General features: G+C 39.8%; 1 protein-coding gene across 5 annotated transcripts in view; it reads left to right on the top strand.

Moving 5' to 3' along the window:
* LOC140189051 (clathrin coat assembly protein AP180-like) overlaps positions 1-20,023 on the top strand; it is a 203,167-nt gene that overhangs the window by 119,339 nt on the left and 63,805 nt on the right. For all 5 annotated transcript variants that reach the window (XM_072245761.1, XM_072245767.1, XM_072245780.1 and 2 more), the window contains 5 exons: positions 2,437-2,467; positions 3,334-3,446; positions 9,999-10,099; positions 11,826-11,840; positions 12,006-12,164. In XM_072245761.1, coding sequence (XP_072101862.1) covers positions 2,437-2,467; positions 3,334-3,446; positions 9,999-10,099; positions 11,826-11,840; positions 12,006-12,164 — 419 coding nt within the window. The remainder of the gene's footprint in view (positions 1-2,436; positions 2,468-3,333; positions 3,447-9,998; positions 10,100-11,825; positions 11,841-12,005; positions 12,165-20,023) is intronic.

Raw genomic sequence — 20,023 nt, forward strand, 5'->3', positions numbered from 1 at the left:
GTTATTATGAGTGAGTCAAAATCACATAACTTGGGTTTTGAATCAGAACAGATTTTGGATTTAGAATCAAAGGGTGAAGTGTATCTGTGTAACTTGTTATATCTAAAGATGCAATCTTCTAGCTAAATACATGGACCTCTGCTGTTTTTGAATTACTACGTATGCAAGGGGAGCTGTACATTGCAAAGCTAAAATATATTTGAATTTAATCTTGGCAATGACAAGCAATGTCAGATCCTTTTGATTTAAAATGGAGTTGAATCAATAGCTGTCATAATTAATATATAATTTAATAAATCCAACTTTTTACAGCTGAGCACACTATATAATAATAATATTACTGTTCGAAGAATACAAACAGTCTTAGTGTCACCAAGAAGCAATTATTTACCTTTAAATTTGGAAATGTACTTTTTTTTGGAAAATTACTTTTAAAACTTTGTGTTCTTTCCTGCTATCTTGGATTGTTAGTGAAGGGTAAGTTTCAATCATTATACTGTCTGAAAGCTTTTAAAAAATACAAGAAATTTTCAGATGCTGGTAATCCAAAGTAACACAGACAAAATACTGGAAGAACTTAGCAGATCAGGCAAGATCTATGTAGAGGAATAAACAGTGGACATTTTGGACTGAGTCCCGATGAAGGGTTTTAGCCTGAAATGTCCTCTCCGTAGATGCTATTTGACCCGCTGAGTTAGTTACTCCTCCATTTTGTATGTGTTGCTTCTTTAAGAAAGTACTCTAGATAAGGGATGGAAATGAGGACAAGGTGATCTTTAGACCAATGGGCAGTATAAATTGAACTAATTTGCTTTTTAAATTTACTCCAGTTTGCCACAGAGGAAAAAAAAAGCAAAAGGAATAATTGTTATAACAATTGAATTTATTATTACTTGTTAAATAGTTTGGAGAAAATTGTAGCAATTTTCTTAGGGGGAAAAATAAATTATCTGAGGAGAATTGTTTTGCCCATTGAGCTGAAGTTAATTCAATGAAGGAACAGCTGGGTATTGTAACTTCTGTGCTTCATTCGTTCAGCATTGTCATTGAGAATGAAAAACCAGAGAACAGAGACAGCAACAGGACTAAGTATCTATTCTCTGGTAACCGCAGTAATTTTCCATAATTCATGTGTTTTGTAAGTGTTTTTCTTGAGGAACATGCTACACTGTTGAGGCCTAAAATATTGGAAGGTGTCAATGTGCTGCCTATTTGCTTGTTTCATTCTCTCTCAAGAAACTTGTTCAAATTTAATGACTTAGTAGTTTGAATGATGCTTGAGGGTGGGGGTTATGTGATGGAAATAGAGGTTATCTATCTTTTACTCACTGTCTGTCAACTCAAAGCCTTACAGTTTTGTCAAGTTTTTAATGGTGCCTCCATCTTATTTGTCCTGTTACTTCAGCAATATAGACAAGGTCCTGTTGAAGGGACTCGGCCCAAAGTATTTTCATAGATGCTGCCTGACCTGCTGAGGTCCTCCAGCGTTTTGTGTGTGTTGCTGCATTTCCTTTGTTTCTTGGTTCAGCTTATGAACTTAGAAAGTGCATTTGTGCTTGGAAAGCCTTCTGAATCATACTTTGTTTCAAATGGAAAAAAATCTAAAAAAGGTGTTGTGATAATGTGACTGGACTGGGGTCAAGAAATTTACAGTAAGAAATGTTTAGATTACTCCCTTCTGGTCTGCTGTACACTTACAGTAGCAGATATAGCCCAGTCCATCACAGGTAAAACCCTCCCCACCATTGAGCATATTTGCAAGCAGTACTGCCACAAGAAAGCAGTATCCATCATCATAGACTCCCACCATCCACGTCATGCTCTCTTCTCAGTGCTAGTATCAAAAAGGAGGTACAGGAGCCTCAGGACCTATTCCACAAGGTTCAGGAACAGTTATTACCCCTCAACCATCAGGCTCTTGAACCAGAGGAGATAACTTCACTCAGCCCAACACTAAACTATTCCCACAATCTGTGGACTCACATTCAAGGGCTCTTTATCTCATGTTCTCAATATTTATGCTGATTTTTTTTCTTTTTGTATTTGCAGTTTGTCATCTTTTGCACATGGGTTGTTTGTCTTGTTGTGTGCACTTTTTCATTGGTTCTATTGTGTTTCTTTATCTTTACTGTGAATTCCTACAAGAAAATGAATCACAGTGTTGTAAATAGTGGCATATTGACTTTGATAATAAATTTACTTTGAAAGTTGTGGGTCACAGCTTAAGTGCTAATCTCCGTAGTACTTTCATGGGTCTGTTTTTTGTTGGGTTACACAATGGAACAATGGTAGTGATGATTTTTTTTGTGCAACTTTGAATTACTCGTAAATATCTCTAGACCATACAGCTTTACTCACAGTTACATATGCTTTTGGTGTATAAATGTCTTCTGTATTTTGAAAATCTCTTTTCATCTGCCTCTTTTTTTCTTTCAGGACTGCTGGAGCACCTTTACAGGGGACTACGGTAATATAAGTTAATTTTTCTTCAACCCCTAACCCCTGCAAAGTACAGTGTGGGATCCTTAGTTTATGCCTTGGTTGATAATTTTGTTTTGTTGCCTTAATACGCATGTTTTACATAAAAGCTATAAGATACATGATAAATTGTATTTCTGAAGTTTGGAAAGCTAATTGGCTAATTCTCTGTGGAGCATTTATTGAAAATAATCTTTTTCCATCCTCCTTTCCCTGCCCCCCCAACCTTCCATTTCCTTCTTTCTCCTTTCCCTTCCCTGCTTTCTTCCTTCTCCCCAATCTCAAATGAAAATGCTCAGGCATGTTGTCTGAATGGTTCACAAACCAATGAACACTCCTTGCTTTGTTATTCATCTTCTGCACTATTTATTTTCTAAACTTGTAGTAATATTTTATGTCTTGCACTGTACTGCTGTCACTAAACAACCAATTTCAAGTCATATGCCAGCAACGATAAATCTGATTCTGATTTTAGGCTCTTGTTTGCATATTTGATATGATTCTAATTGCCCAAAAGGCCTAACTATAAAACCATTTATGTTCTTTCAATTGAGGAAATTATAACCATATTACTAGAACGGTAATAAAATAAAATGTGAGGACCTGAAATACATCTCTTGCATATCACAAAAGACTTAAATTTCATCTATCTGAGTGATTCTAATATTTGTTTCCATTTGGTTATTTGGTAGGTTATTTCAGACACTTTTTCCCAGTAAATACATTTTGTTAAAATTATGAAGAAACTGAGGGATTTAAAATATGGCTGATTTCAGTATTTATGCTGAACAGTACATTCAAAACATGAGTAAATGTCACTATATTCTTCAAAGATACTTTTTTAAATCTTCCTAGGGCTCTCCAGAAAATACAGGGGCTTCTCCCACCACCAGTCCAGCCAAGGTGGCTGACGCTGCTCCAGTCGTTGATCTCTTTTCACCGCCACCTCCTGTTGCAGCTCCAGTCAAGTAAGTCTTGAATGGTTTTGGCAGATTACAGGATGGTTTTAAGCAATTGGTTTTCTTTATTGTGCATTTTATAAAAAAACACAAAAAATGAATATTTAAAGGCCTAGACAGAGTGTATTTGGAGAGGGTGTTCCCGATAGTGAGGGAGTATAGAACCAGAAGGTACAGCCACAGAACAGAGGGGCTTCCATTTAGAACACAGATGAGGAAGAATTTTTTTAGCCAGAGGGTAGTGAATCTGTGGAATTCTTTGCCACAGACAGTTGTGGTGGTCAACTATTTGGGTATATTTAAAGCAGAGGTTGATGGTTCTTGATTAGAAACATAGAAACATAAAAGACCTACAGCACAACACAGCCCCTTCGACCCACAAAGCTGTGCCGAAAATGTCCTTACCTAAGAAATTACCTAGGGTTACTCATAGCCCTCTATTTTTCTGAGCTCCGTGTATCTGTCTAGGAGTCTCTTAAAAGAACCTATCGTATCCACCTCCACCACCATCACCGGCAGCCTATTCCACACACTCACCCCCTAAAGAAACTTACCCCTGACATCTCCTCTACCTACTTCTAAGCACCTTAAAACTGTGCCCTCTCGTGCTAGACATTTCAGCCCTGGGAAAAAGCCTCTTACTATCGGCATGATCAATGCCTCTCATCATCTTATACACCTCTATCAGGTCACCTCACACCTTCCGTCAGTCCAAGGAAAAAAGGCCGCGTTCGCTCAACCTGTTGTCATAAGACATGCTCCCCAATCAGGCAACACCCTTGCAAATTTCCTCTGCACCTTTCTATGGTTTCCACAACCTTCCTGTAGTAAGGCGACCAGAATTGAGCACAGTACTCCGAGTGGGGTCTGACCAGGGTCCTGTAGAGCTGCAACGTTACCTCTCGGCTCCTAAACTCAATCCCACAATTGAGGAAGGCCAATGTACCGTATGCCTTCTTAACCACAGAGTCAACCTGTGTAGCAGCTTTGAGTGTCCTATAGACTCGGACCCAAGATCCCTCTGATCCTCCACACTGCCAAGAGTCTTACAATTAATACTATATTCTGTCATATTTGACGTACCAAAATGAACCACCTCACACTTATCTGGGTTGAACTCCATCTGCCACTTCTCAGCCTAGTTCTGTGTCCTATCAATGTCCCATTGTAACCTCTGACAGCCCTCCACACTATCCACAACACCTCTAATCTTTGTGTCATCAGCAAATTTACTAACCCATCCCTCCACTTCTTCATCCAGGTCATTTATAAAAATCACGAAGAGAAGGGGTCCCAGAACAGATCCCTGAGGCACACCACTGGTGACCAACCTCCATGCAGAATATGACCCATCTACAACCACTCTTTGCTTTCTGTGGGCAAGCCAGTTCTGGATCCACAAAGCAATGTCCCATTGGATCCCATGCCTTCTTACTTTCTCAATAAGCCTTGCGTGGGGTGTCTTGTCTAATGACTTGCTGAAATCCATATACACTACATCTACTGCTCTACCTTCATCGATGTGTTTAGGCACATCCTCAGAAAATTCAGTCAGGCTCGTAAGGCATGACCTGACTTTCATAAAGCTATGCTGACTATTTCTAATCATATTGTGCCTCTCCAAATGTTCATAAATCCTGCCTCTTAGGATCTTCTCCATCAACTTACCGACCACTGAAGTAAGACTCACTCGCCTATAGTTTCCTGGGCTATCTCTACTCTCTTTCTTGAACAACATCTGCAACCCTCCAATCCTCTGGAACCTCTCCCATCCCCATTGATGATGTAAAGAGCATTGCCAGAGGCTGAGCAATCTCCTCCCTTGCCTCCCACAGTAACCTGGGGTACATCTCATCCGGTCCTGGTGACTTATCCAACTTGATGCTTTCCAAAAGCTCCCGCACTTCCTCTTTCTTAATATCTGCATGCTCATGCTTTTCAGTTCGCTGTAAGTCATCCCTACAATTGCCAAGATCCTTTTCTGCAGTGAATACTGAAGCAAAGTACTCATTCAGTACCTCTGCTATCTCCTCTGGTTCCACACACACTTTTCCACTGTCACACTTGATTGCTCCTATTCTCTCATGTCTTATCCTCTTGCTCTTCACATACTTCTAGAATGCCTTAGGGTTTTCCTTAATCCTGTCCGCCAGGGCCTTCTCATGGCTCCTAATTTCTTTCTTAAGCTCCTTCCTGCTAGCCTTATAATCTTCTAGATCTCTATCATTACCTAGTTTTTTGAACCTTTCGTAAGCTTTTCTTTTCTTCTTGACTAGATTTTCAACAGCCTTTGTACACTAGGGTTCCTGTACCTTTCCCTGTCTCATTGGAACGTACCTATGCAGAACGCCACACAAATATCCCCTCAGTATTTGCCACATTTCTGCTGTACATTTCCCTGAAAACGTCTGTTCCCAATTTATGCCTCCCAAGTTCCTGCCTGATAGCCTCATATTTCCCCTTACTCCAATTAAACGCTTTCCTAACTTGTCTGTTCCTATTCCTCTCCAGTGCTATGGTAAAAGAGATAGAATTGTGACCACTATCTTCAAAATGCTCTCCCACTTGAGAGATCTGACACCTGACCAGGTTCATTTCCCAATACCAGATCAAGTACAGCCTCCCCTCTTGTAGGCTTATCTACATATTGTGTCAAGAAACCTTCTTGAATACACCTAACAAACTCCACCCCATCTAAACCCCTTGCTCTAGGGACATGCCAATCAATATTTGGGAAATTAAAAATCTCCCACCATGACAACCCTGTTATTATTACATCTTTCCAGAATCTGTCTCCTTATCTGCTCCTCAATGTCCCTGTTACTATTGGGTGGTCTATAAAAAAACACCCAGTCAAGTTATTGACTCCCATCCACAGAGACTCCATAGACAATCCCTCCATGTATTCCTCCTTTTCTGCAGCCGTGACACTATCTCTGATCAACAGTGCCACGCCTCCAGCTCTTTTCCCTCCCTCCGTGTCCTTTCTGAAACATCTGAAGCCTGGTGTTTGAAGTAACCATTCCTGCTCCTGAGCTATCCAAGTCTCTGTAGAGGCCACAACATCATAGCTCCAAGTACTGATCCACGCTCTAAGCTCACCCACTTTATTAGTCAGGGTGTCAAAGGTTACAGAGAGAAGGGAGGAGAATAAGGTTGAGAGAGATAATAAATTATCCATGATAGAATGATGGAGCAGACTCAATGGGCTGAATGGCCTAATTCTCCTCCTGTTTCTGATGGTCATGGTCTTCTCTTGACACATAATGTACATCTATTCTTTATGTATGTAAAAATATAGTAAATATTCTGACGCTGTCCTTCAGTGTTTTTCAGCCGAGACAGTTTTATTTGTAGATTAATTTGAAAGGTTTTGAAGATCTTTGAAGGATAATTTATCTCAAGTTTTTAATGATGGAATGACAGATTTTGAAAATAATTATATTTCAAATAGTGGCTCTAAATTATCATGTTGTCAGAAGAGGATGTCAGCTGGGCGACTAACATTGTGACCCAGAGAATCTTTTTCAATGACGGCAATTTTTTTTAAAGCACAAATTATTCTATGGTGTTCTATTAGATTAGATTATGAGGACACTCAGTTCTCGTTTATTGTCATTTAGAAATGTGTGTATTAAGAAATGATACAATGTTCCTCCAGAGTGATATCACAAAAAAAAGGACAAACCAAAGACTAACACTGACAAGATCACATAGTTATAACATATAGTTACAGCAGTGCAAAGCATGCCATAATTTGATAAAGAACAGACCATGGGCACGGTAAAAACAAAGTCTCAAAGTTCTGATCGACTCCCGATAGTCCCAATAGCAGGCGGCAAAAGGGAGAAACTCTCCCTGCCATAAACCTCCAGGCGCCGACAACTGCCGATGCATCGGAAGCACCCGACCACAGCTGACTCTGAGTCCGTCGGAAAACTTCAAGCCTCCGACCAGCCCTCCGATACCAAGCACCGAGTACCATCTCTGCCGAGCGTCTCGACCTCGTCCCGGCCGCCGAGCAACAAGCAAAGCAGAGGACGCGGGGCCTTCCCCTCCGGAGATTCTGGATCATACAGTAGCAGCGGCAGCGAAGAAGGCATTTCAGAAGTTTCTTCAGATGTTCCTCCATGCTCTCATGTCTGTCTCCATCAAATCAGGATTGTGCACGGCATCCTACTTGACGGAATTCAGATATCATTCACCGGAGTGGCCGCTGCGTGCTGCGTCGCGCCGCCATCTTCTCCTCCTCCAATTCTATGTTTAATCCATTACTGTAATGAAAGGGTGTTGCACCAGTGTTCATAAGCAAAGTTATTAAATGGCCTTACCTGTGCTGACCGTTCACCAGGAAGCAACATTGATATTTTGTATGTAAAGCATAAGACCATAAGCCATAGGAGCAAGATTAGGTTATTTGGCCTATCGAGACTGCTCCACCATTTCATCATAGCTGATTTATTATCTCTTCCAACTCCATTCTCCTGCCTTCTCCACGTACCTTTTGATGCCCTGACTATCAACCTATCAACCTCTGCTTTAGAGATACCCAATGAATTCCACACATTCCTACCCTCTTGCTAAAGAAATTACCCCTCTAAATTGTTGTTCCCTTATTCTGAGATTGTGCCCTTTGGGTCTAGACTCCTCCACTATAGGAAGCATCCTCTCCACATATACTCTATCTAGGCCTTCCAATATTCAATAGGTTTCAATGAGATCCCCCACCCCTCTCCCCTGTTCTTATAAACTCTCGTGAGTACAGGCCCAGAGCCATCAAACGCTCCTCATAGGCTAACCCTTTCATTCCTGGAATCATTCTCGTGACCCTTTCCATTGCCAATACGTCCTTTCTTGCATAAGGAGCCCAAAACTGCTCACAATAATTTCCCCTACTTTTGACCAATTATTTAATTGGCCCAATTTCTAATTCTCCTCTGATCTCTTTATTTTAAAGAAAATGTTAGAAGCAAATATAGTTTCTTCCTCCAATTCAAGGTGCCAAGACTAAGTAATTGAACGGCTGAGTTCAAAAAATGTCAGCTCCCTTTTTCTTGCTGATGCTTTCTGAGTGGTAATTTTCATTTTCATATAAAAAGTGCAATAAAGCCGATTGTATCTTGATATCTACATGAAGGAAAGCTAAATCACAAACACTAGTCAGTTTTTGAGCAGTAAGGCTGTAGCTAACCGCTTTGGAGGATTTATTTTAGGAATTTATCGCACTAAGCCTGTGAACAACAGGAATTCTGCAGATGCTGGAAATTCAAACAACACACATAAAAGTTGCTGGTGAACGCAGCAGGCCAGGCAGCACCTCTAGGAAGAGGTGCAGTCGACGTTTCAGGCCGAGAACCTAGTCCTGACGAAGGGTCTCAGCCTGAAACGTCGACTGCACCTCTTCCTAGAGGTGCTGCCTGGCCTGCTGCGTTCACCAGCAACTTTTATGTGTGTTGCACTTAGCCTGTGCCCCTTTTTCTCTAATTATTGGATGCTTTTTGTCTTTGCTTCAGCTGGGTTTCTCTGGTTGGTGACTTGGTTTGTTGAACTTTTTATTGAGTTCTTGCAGGAAAAATATGCAATTTGTTGACAATTTTGAATGCCTTGGTGGGCAATTTTAGAAACTCCATATCACAGTTCTAAACTTTCAGTGAGACCAGTATATAACAATCTTAAGTTTGCTTCACTTAATGGGATTTTTCTCCCCTTGATTCTTTTGGTAAAGATTGCAAATCTCATGGAGGACATTTTGCCACTAACAACTTTTGGAATTTTTGTTTAAAATGATATGCTTGGAAATGCTGAAGTCATGAGTTCTACTATTGTCTTGGAAGTTTTAGAGAGGGTGCAGAGGAGATTTACCAGGATGTTGCGTGTCTTATGAGGAAAGGTAGAGCAAGCTAGTGCTTTTCTCTGGGGCAAAGGAGAATAAAAATGAGTTGATAGAGGAATACAAGAAGATAAGAGACATAGATCGAGTTGACAGCCAGAGACATTTTTCCGGTGTGGAAAGTTAACAAATCTCACGTCATATGCTGGTGATAATAAAACTGATTCTGATAATATGAGAGGATATAATTTTAAGGTGTTTGGAGGAAAATATAGAGGAATGTCAGAAACAAGAGAAAATCTGCAGATGCTAGAAATCAAAGCAATACTGTCAAAAGGCTAGGTGACATTTCGTGCCAAGACTCTTCATCAGGAGGAATTTCAGAGGAAGTTTTTTTACACAGGGGAGTGTTGGGTGAGTGGAACGCCTTGATGGGGTGATGGTAAAGGCAGATACTGTACATTAAGGACATTTAAGAGACTCATGGATAGGCACAAGGATGATAGAAAAATGGAGTCATATGTCAGAGGGAAGAGTTAAATTGAGCTTGGAGTAGGTTAAGAAGTTGACACAACATCATGGGCTGAAGAGCCTGTACTGCACTGCAAAGTTCAGTATTCTAAATGTCTGTAGCTTGTACTATAAAAGTCAGAGCCCAAACGTTTATTATGGTTAAATGTACATGTTACTTTCTGTACTGAAGATTGAAATTACTAATACTTTAATTACAGTGCATCCAAACTGTCCAATGATCTTCTTGATCTACAACCAGATTTTACATGTGCAGTTCAGTCAACAGCAGCAGCTAATCCACCAGCCAGTGCTTGGGGAGGTGAGAATGTTTCATTACTAGAGTGTTTCTATCCAACAGATTATTCTGAAATTCATTCTCCGGCTTCTGCTAAATGCTCATCAGAATTGTCAGTGTGATTTAATTTTGCAACCAAATTACACTGAGTGTCTTCTATTATACCATGTCTAAACCATGACCAAGGATGAACTTCAACCAGTTCTGTGCGGATTCTGGACATCATGTCTACAGGCTGAATGATACTGAACCCTTTTGCTACTTTCTTGTTGATTTTAGGCAGTTGATGTTTGATGAACGACTTCTGTTGGACTGAGCATTGATAAAGTTTTTTGGAAATGTTTGTTATATACCTACAAGAGATTCTGCAGATGCTGGAAATCTAGAGCAACACACACAAAATGCTGAAGGAACTCAGCAGGTCAGGCAGCATCAATGGAAATCAATAAACAGTTAATGTTTCGGGCTGAGACCTGACCTGCTGAGTTCTTCTGGCAGTTTGCATTTGTTCCTCTTCAAAACAGATTATGCTTTTTAAAAATTTAGTACAAACTCAATGCAGAGGGTAGAATTTTGTTTAAGTCATGATGACTTAAGTGGTGATTAACAAAACTAGGCATTTTCTTTGCTTGTGAGTATTTTGATAAGTGTTATTTATTGGTTCTTTGTGCAGTAAAAGGGAAAGAAAAGCATTTTTTCCTCTGGCTCATAGCCTCTACACCACATCACCTTCAGAGTACTTTGTCTTAGAACGTCAAATCTAATTTGCAACTGTATTTAGTATGATGAGTAATTCCTATATTTTAAAATCTTGCTCTATATCTTAATCACCTATATTGAGTAAATTAGTGCTTGGTTTTATGTCACAAGAGTTGAAATAACAATAAGAAAAGCATTCTACTAGCAAAGGACTATGAGGAACCAAACAGTCAAAATTAATTTACATACCTAAACTGGTTTGTTATCACACCAGCTATACTTACTATATCATAATTGATCACTCTGTTCCTCACTGACTGCACATTTAGCGTAATATACTGGATTGCACTTTATACTGTGTTCAAGGATACGCTGATAAATTTATCACTCTTGCACTTGACTGAAGCAAGATGGTTTTGGCAATAATTGCTAATGTCTGCTGATAAAGGCTATGTCATGAAGCAATGTTTCAGATACTGGCTTCTATAAAGCATACAAGATGAAATAGGTTGATTTTTTTTATCAAATACATTTAAATTTTAAATAAATTACATGATTTCAAGCTTCCTTTCTATAACAGTGAAATAATGGCATGAGAAAGCAGTCGTAATTGCTGTTAAATAGTGTGGAACATCATTTTGTTGGAAATCAAATTTTGAGTTGATTTCAGAAGTTGAGGCTTGGCACCTATCAATGCAGCCTGGTAGGAATATCGTGTATATAATTCAACTTTTGCTGTATATTGCTATTTAAGGTTGACTTTCAATCAGGTGAAATGTTAGCACAGATTTATAGGACTTGTGTGCATTCTTTGCACTTTGAAATGGTTCGGAAGTGACATTTTGATATTAAGCTGTTCTCAATCAACTGGCAGAACATTTCAGAGATTTAAGGCAAAAAGCAATGTATTACAGGTTTCATTTTTATATACACTTGGTAACTTGAGCTTTACTCCACTGTACAATGAGATTCTTTAATTCTAACAGGTACCCTTTATTAAACTGTTTTCCTTTTATTTCTAAACACTGCATCTTTGTAATGGATAAAACAGATCTTTTAGGGGAAGGTAAGTAACTTAATTGGTGTTTAAGAATTCACTTGTCTAAACAAATCAAAGCATGCATCTCAAAATTTCATTGCATCATTTTCTAAACTGGATAAATCACTTTAAGAGGTTTTTATACATATTTCTTTCCCCTCCACTATCTTTTCCTTGATGCTTACAATGCAGATTCTTTGGGTTCTCCTGCCCTTCCTAATGCCTCTGAAGCACAGCCACCTGATCCATTTGCAGCAGAGGCCTCCTTGAAAACTTCTCCTACAACAGCAGATGCTACCACGCCTACTGTTGCTGCCTCAGCACCAACCACTGATCTGGATCTTTTTGGAGGTCAGTTCAGGTGTTCTAACATTTTTAGCATCAAAACTGGTGCCGCCAGAAACAGATATTTTCCGAGTTGTGTGCATTTTTAGCTACAGCAGAGTAGAGAGTGATGGGGAATGTGGGGATATTGTTGTTGTCATTACAAGTCAAACCTAAGAATTAGATGTGGTATTACAATTTACTGTGGAAAATGATTCATGTAATCTTCTGTCAATGTAACAGCTATTAATTTTTGGTAGAAATGTATATTTTGATCTAAGTGTTAGTAGTCAAATTGAAGGTCTTTTCGAGAGATTACATTTTTAAAACTGACTATAGCTTGATGTCGATATGTGCACTGAAAGAGCTTTAAGGGAAATTGAACTGGTGGACTGGCTAAGCTTAATTCTCTGAATATAAACTATACCATATAGTGAACTGAGAACACTGAGTTAGTCTGGCAGCATAAGTGGAGAAGAAAACTGAATCAATGCTTCATGTTGTGAGGATGTAACTAGTAGAGTGGATAGGGGAGAACCAGTGGATGTGGTATATTTGGATTTCCAAAAGGCCTTTGACAAGGTCCCACACAGGAGATTAGTGTGCAAACTTAAAGCACACGGTATTGGGGGTAAGGTATTGGTGTGGGTGGAGAATTGGTTAGCAGACAGGAAGCAAAGAGTGGGAATAAACGGGACCTTTTCAGAATGGCAGGCGGTGACTAGTGGGGTACCGCAAGGCTCAGTGCTGGGACCCCAGTTGTTTACAATATATATTAATGACTTGGATGATGGAATTAAATGCAGCATCTCCAAGTTTGCGGATGACACGAAGCTGGGTGGCAGTGTTAGCTGTGAGGAGGATGCTAAGAGGATGCAGGGTGACTTGGATAGGTTGGGTGAGTGGGCAAATTCATGGCAGATGCAATTTAATGTGGATAAATGTGAAGTTATCCACTTTGGTGGCAAAAATAGTAAAACAGATTATTATCTGAATGGTGGCCGATTAGGAAAAGGGGAGGTGCAACGAGACCTGGGTGTCATTATACACCAGTCATTGAAAGTGGGCATGCAGGTACAGCAGGCGGTGAAAAAGGCGAATGGTATGCTGGCATTTATAGCGAGAGGATTTGAGTACAGGAGCAGGGAGGTACTACTGCAGTTGTACAAGGCCTTGGTGAGACCACACCTGGAGTATTGTGTGCAGTTTTGGTCCCCTAATCTGAGGAAAGACATCCTTGCCATAGAGGGAGTACAAAGGAGGTTCACCAGATTGATTCCTGGGATGGCAGGACTTTCATATGAAGAAAGACTGGATGAACTGGGCTTGTACTCGTTGGAATTTAGAAGATTGAGGGGGGATCTGATTGAAACATATAAAATCCTAAAGGGATTGGACAGGCTAGATGCAGGAAGATTGTTCCCGATGTTGGGGAAGTCCAGAACGAGGGGCCACAGTTTGAGGATAGAGGGGAAGTCTTTTAGGACCGAGATTAGGAAAAACCTCTTCACACAGAGAGTGGTGAATCTGTGGAATTCTCTGCCACAGGAAACAGTTGAGGCCAGTTCATTGGCTATATTTAAGAGGGAGTTAGATATGACCCTTGTAGCTACGGGGGTCAGGGGGTATGGAGGGAAGGCTGGGGCGGGGTTCTGAGTTGGATGATCAGCCATGATCATAATAAATGGCGGTGCAGGCTCGAAGGGCCGAATGGCCTGCTCCTGCACCTATTTTCTATGTTTCTATGTTTCTATGTTCACTGGGAGTAAACACAAATTCTGTTAGTTATTCTGGGAGATATCACAGCTAAGGCTAGACATGTCATCAGCTACACTTCCAGTATCAATCATTAAGTAAAGATGAACCAAATTAACAATATTGCTTGTGCCCTTGCTTGGGTACTTTTGAGGTCACACCATCCCTTCTGGACTTCTGGGCTGCTTTAAGTTTTATTTTGCAACTTAACTCCAATTGACAGTTGGTCAAGACTCATTGTATTTGTTTTCCTAATAATTTAAAGGACTGGAGCAGAAGAGTGAAGAGACTTTACTGGAATTATATTGGATCTGCAAAGTCAACATTTGGAGCTTGCTTTTTTAAGGATATATTTGCCATTGGAGGGAATGGAATAAAGGTTCACTCACATGATACCAGGAATTTGTTTTACAAGTCAAAATTGGATAGACTGATCTCACTGGCTGGACGTTTTGAAGAATGATAAATGAGGAATTATTTAGGGGTGTATGAGGGTGGACATGTTCAGTGTTTCCTCAAGATAGAGAATAGAAATGTAATCTAAAAAGAGTCTAATGAGAAATGTCTTGTCTATGGGTACTTGATCATTGACTACTGTATTCTGAACAAATTTGTAGATTTTTATAAACATAGCATTGAGATTGGATATTCTGTAAAGTGGAGCTGAGGTAGAAAACAGATGAATAACCTTTTCGTGTTTATTAAGTTGCATCCAAGTGTATAATAGTTTAATTATTGACATCTGTATTCATAATTATAGCCTCAGATTGTGCAGCAAATGCAGTAACACTAACACCTAGTTCATTTACCTAGCTAGAATTGTTGGTTGTTTCCCAGTAAATGTAGATTCTCAATGGGTTTTAGTAGCTTGCCCAAGCAGATAATTGTTGTTTTACTTCAGGATAGATTTTATTCCATTCTCATACTGGATAAACATTTGGAAATGTTACCCAATGAAAACCAATACAAGTTATGGTGTTAAAGCTGATTATACAGATTTCATTTAAATCCAGTATTGTGGGAACAGATTTATTTTAAAAAGTCAGCAATATACTGTATCATTTAATGGCAGCTTAATGAACTATATTGAGAATAAAACATGTCTTTAAGCTGCACAATTGGCCAGAAATAGAGTAACACAGTGGCAGGTATATGGGTGTGTTTGTAAAGTATTACCAAGCAGAGGAATGCCAAGGCCATGGAGTGATTTGAACATGTTCGCAGCCCAAAGCTATGATCGTACTATGATCAGCTATGGTTGTACTGAATGGCGGTGCAGGCTTGAAGGGCCGAATGGCCTACTCCTGCACCTATTTTCTATGTTTCTAACACCATTGGATTCAGAACTAATGTCGTCATGAATCAAGTCTTGGTTTAAGTTTGGATATTTGTCTTTTCTCCTGCTTATGCAAAAAATATAAGTGTTCATAGCAAGGTCAACTTTCGTGCATATCCACAGTTGCTTTCATGGTCAGGATAAGCTACTGCCTTAGTGATGACTTCACTGGCCTAGGATGTTGACTGCACCAATGAAGAATGTTATATTTTCAAGTATGACTTGGGGAAAAAACTTAAAGATTCTAGTTGATGTCCTTCTAGATAGTGAATGTCATGGGTGTCAAGGATACTTTCAAAGAGATCTTACTACGTTCCTATAGTACATCTTGTGGATTATAGAAAGATTTGGGGGAATCAAGCAGGAGACCTAGTTTCTACCAGTAACTGGTACTAGTACCTCAGCTAGTTAACTGGTTATTGGTGACATAGGTCGTTAGTGGTGGAGGATTTAATGATGATGTTATTGTTAATTGATTGTCAAGCAATACTGGTTAAATGCTCTTGTTGAGATGTTCATTATTTAGAACCCTTGTGGCACCATTGTAGTTTGCCACTTGTTTGCCTGTGTCGTAATTTCATTCAGATCTTGTTGCATGCAATATCTTTTTAATTGAGGAACTGAGTGAATTAGTGCATTGCACAAACATCATTGTGAAGTTCTTGATTCTCCAACACTGAGAAAATGTCTGTGCATATCCACTCTACCCCTCATAAACTTATACATTTCTTCAAATAGTACAGCAGATATCCCACCTCTCCCGGAAGTTCTGGGAGTCTCCCAGAAATTGATGGTGCTACCTCCCTGCAATGAGTTTCTGCAGGGTGGGATGTCTGGTACAGTTCACCCTCCCCCCATCCTCCCATACTCCAATGAAAGAAGTCCTAACCTGCTCAACCTCTCTCCATAGCTTAGTCCCTCAGGTTCCAGCAACAACCTCATAAATCTCCTCTGCACTCGAGGTTTCCATCATTCCCACAGCAGGGTGACCAAACCCGAACACCTCACCAACATCTTGTAACACTTCAGCTTCTATTTTCTATACTCAGTGCTCTGACCGATGAAGGCCACCGTGCCATAAGATTTCTTCACCACCCTGTCTACTGTGATGCCTCTTTCATGGAACCACGGAGCTGTACTCCTTACTTCTACCCATTATGGAAGGAGGATTATTGATAAAGATGTTTGAACCCTGAATAATCTGCAGTTTTATCCTGGGCCTGAAAAGATGGGCATCAATTAAGCAGTGCCCAGATGACTCCGAGCTATTTGAGATTTTCTTCCTTAATTCCCACTGACCAGTTTTATAGGAATTCTTTGCTGTCACACCCTTGATTATTGGAATTTGATTCCTGTTGTAATGTGGCTAGGAGCTTTAATTGTGTAGATTACACACTTCTTATTTCATATCTCAGAAATGGTTGGAGATTGTCAACTGTGAATAGAGAGACTCCAAGAGGAGGCAAAAATGATAAGACCACTCATCTCATTTTTAGCATTATGGCTCTTATGTTGTCATTTGTAAGGATGGGAAATTTGTTGATTTTACTGTTCACAATTTGCAAGTGGATATGCAAAGACCGTAGAACTCCTATTTATTTATTTATTTATTTGTTGAGATACAGCGTGAAGATCGGCCTTTCCAGCCTTTGACCCACACGACCCAGCACTCCCCTAATTTAATCCTAGCTTAATTACGGATCAATTTACAATGACCAATTACCTACCAACCTGTACGTCTTTATACTGTGGGAAGAAATTGGAGCACCCGGAGGAAACCTGTGCGGTCACAGGAAGAATGTGCAAACTCCTTACAGGCAGTGGTGAGAATTGAACTCTGGTCTCCTGTACTGTAAAGCATTGTGCTAACCACTATGCTACTCTGCCACTTTATGGTACTGTATATTAAATCACCTGGTTGTGTACAATGTGCCTTTTCAATAAGTAATATAAACTGCAACTCAAAAACTAAAGTTGATATCAAGTGAAAGCTGTGCAGTAAAGCTTTGTATTCAAATCTAGAAGGAAAATTAAGTCTGGCTAATGGTTTCAATTGCAGATGGGCTGAGATTAGATTAGACTGATATTACAGTTAAAGAAACAATAGTATTGATGATATTGGTTTGGCAATGTTTAAACATGTATTGGGCAAACTGGCATGGATCTAAAATCTAACAGACCATTCAACGGCTTGGAAAACATTGATTAGATTTGGTTTGGCAATTTGCAAAGTCAGATGTTTTTTGAGAGGAGCACACAGGTTAGTGTGTTGCTATTACAGCGCCAGCAATCTGGTTCAATTCCTGCTACTGTCAGTTAGGAGTTTGTACGTTCACCCCATGATCACATGGGTTTCCTCCAGGTGTTCCGGTTTCCTCGCACATTCTATAGACATATGAGTTAGTAGATTAATTGATAAGATAGGTATAATTGGTAAGATAGGTATAATTGGGCAATGTGGCTTGTTGGGCCAAAGGGGCCTGTTACTGTACCGTAAATCTCAAAAATTGAATTTTGATTGAAACAAAGGATACAGCGGCAAAGAAGAGGAAACGATTTGTGGCATCACCTATTAAGGAGACTAGCTGGTAAACTTGGTTGGTCTGTAATTCAGTGAATATATGACTGGGATTGTAGTACTGGTGAAAACATTAGAGTTGGACTGGAAGCCAGTGTGGACCAGTGAATAGGGTGGCAGTGGGTAAATACAACTTGTTGCACATTGGACTACAAGCAGAGTAACATACACAAAATGCTGGTGGAACTCTGCAGGTCAGGCAGCATCCACAGTTAACCTTTCAGGCCGAGTCCTGATGAAGGGTCTTGGTGCAAAATGTCAACTTTATTGTATTTAAATTTAGAGATACAGTGTGGATCAAGCACATCTGTCCCAGTGAGTTACACTGCCCAGCAGCCCACCTATTGAACACTAGCCTAATTACAGGACAATTTACAATGACCAATTGGTAAATAACTGAATGTCTTTGGACTGTGAGAAGAAACTGAAGCAATCAGAGTAAACCCCAGCTGTTCAAGGGAGAATGAACAAACTCCTTAGAAATGGCACTAGAATTGATCTCGGATCTCTGGAACACCTTGAACTGCAATAGTGTTATACTAACCGCTGTGCTACGGTGGTACCCTCTTCGTAGATGCTGCTTGACCTGCTGAGTTCCCCCAGCATTTTGTGTGTGTTCCTCTGGACTTCCAGCATCTGCATAATCTTGTGTTTATGGAATGTGAGCAGTGTAGTTTGAAATTGGTCTGTGTCAATGGGAAAAGAACAGCAAAGAAAGCATCGGAATCATTAAGCCTAAAGGTAATAATGGCATGATTTAGGATTTCAGTAGCAAGTGAACTAGTGAAGTTATTACACCTGGCTGAAAAAAAGATGTGATAGCGAGTATTGCTTGGAGGGTCGTAATGCTTTGACGACCAGTGAGATAAACTGAGGGGTAAAATGTTCAAAGGAGTAGCTGAAGTGGAGGAGTTGTAAATCTTTCTATATTTACATTGATCTCAGTCTTTTTGGGTGATGTCACAGAGTACATTACAATGAAATAGAGGGTGGGGTGAGGGTTAAACTTTGGAGGACTTTGGGGGCAAAAGCGAAGAGAAGCCACTGTAAGTTGTTATAGTTGTAATTCAACAATAGTACAACAAAGGAGGTGTGACCCAATGTGAGCAGCTGCAGGCAAGTCATGAATGATCTTTTAAATTGTGGTATCTTTGATGCATGTGCTGGAACTGGTGGGTCTCGTTACTTTACTAACATGTCATGAATTGTGTGCGATTCTTCTTTACATGCCGAAATTCTCAGACCTATCTAAAATTTACTAAGATATTTTGAATTTAATAAAAGTTATGTAGTGTTCTGCACCTCACTAGAACAGTCTTTTAGTCTTTAAAATCAGTGAATCAGCGTATTACCCCACTGACACTGCCATTCTCAGTAATTTTTGATTCAAGGGCATGATAGTACTTTAGGACATAGTAGCATAGTGGGTAACACAACGCTATTACAACTCGAGGCCCTGGAATTCAGAGTTCAATTCTAGCATCATCTGTAAGAAAGAGTACCTTCTGCCCGTGAGCACATGCTTTTGCTTCAGGTGCCCCGGGTTCTACCCACAGTCCAAAATGTAGTGGTTAGTGGGTTAATTAGTCATTATAAACTGTCCTGTGATTATCTAGGGTGGGTTGCAGTGTGATGTGGCTCATTGGGCCGGAAGGGCATGTTCCGCGTGGTGTCTCTAAATAAATAGATAAAATGAACAGTATGATCAGTATGTATTGCTCCTTACAAGAATGTCTGCATTCACATTTGAAGTTGAAAATAATTGATCTTTTTGAATGTAAGCATGCAATGTAAACTGAGAAGTGTGGATTATACTAGTTCCATCAATGAACATGCTTGAAGTGTTAATCAATTTCAAGACTATCTTCATTGTATTTGCACCTGCTATTGGATAACTCCATTCCCTATTGGGGATCACTTCAATAAAATATTCTATTGATCTAAGTCACAAGCAAGCGTAAGGAACCATTACATAGAATATGCATGATGGTACACAATTTTTCTATGTTTATCCATGTTCTTTAGAACAGATTATACCCTCACCTCCACCCAGGTGATTTTCTGCATGATGACTTATAAGATGTAGATCTCTAATTTTTAATGTGTATGCACTGTAATGGGGACTTTTGAAATGCCTTTAGCTTACAGACTTGTGACTTGTTTCTTGCTCTACATATCCCTGTTTTTCTTTTTGCTTTTCCTTCCACTTTCTGTTGT

Source organism: Mobula birostris, chromosome 2 (assembly GCF_030028105.1).
Source record: "Mobula birostris isolate sMobBir1 chromosome 2, sMobBir1.hap1, whole genome shotgun sequence".
NCBI classification, from domain to species: Eukaryota; Metazoa; Chordata; class Chondrichthyes; order Myliobatiformes; family Myliobatidae; genus Mobula; species Mobula birostris.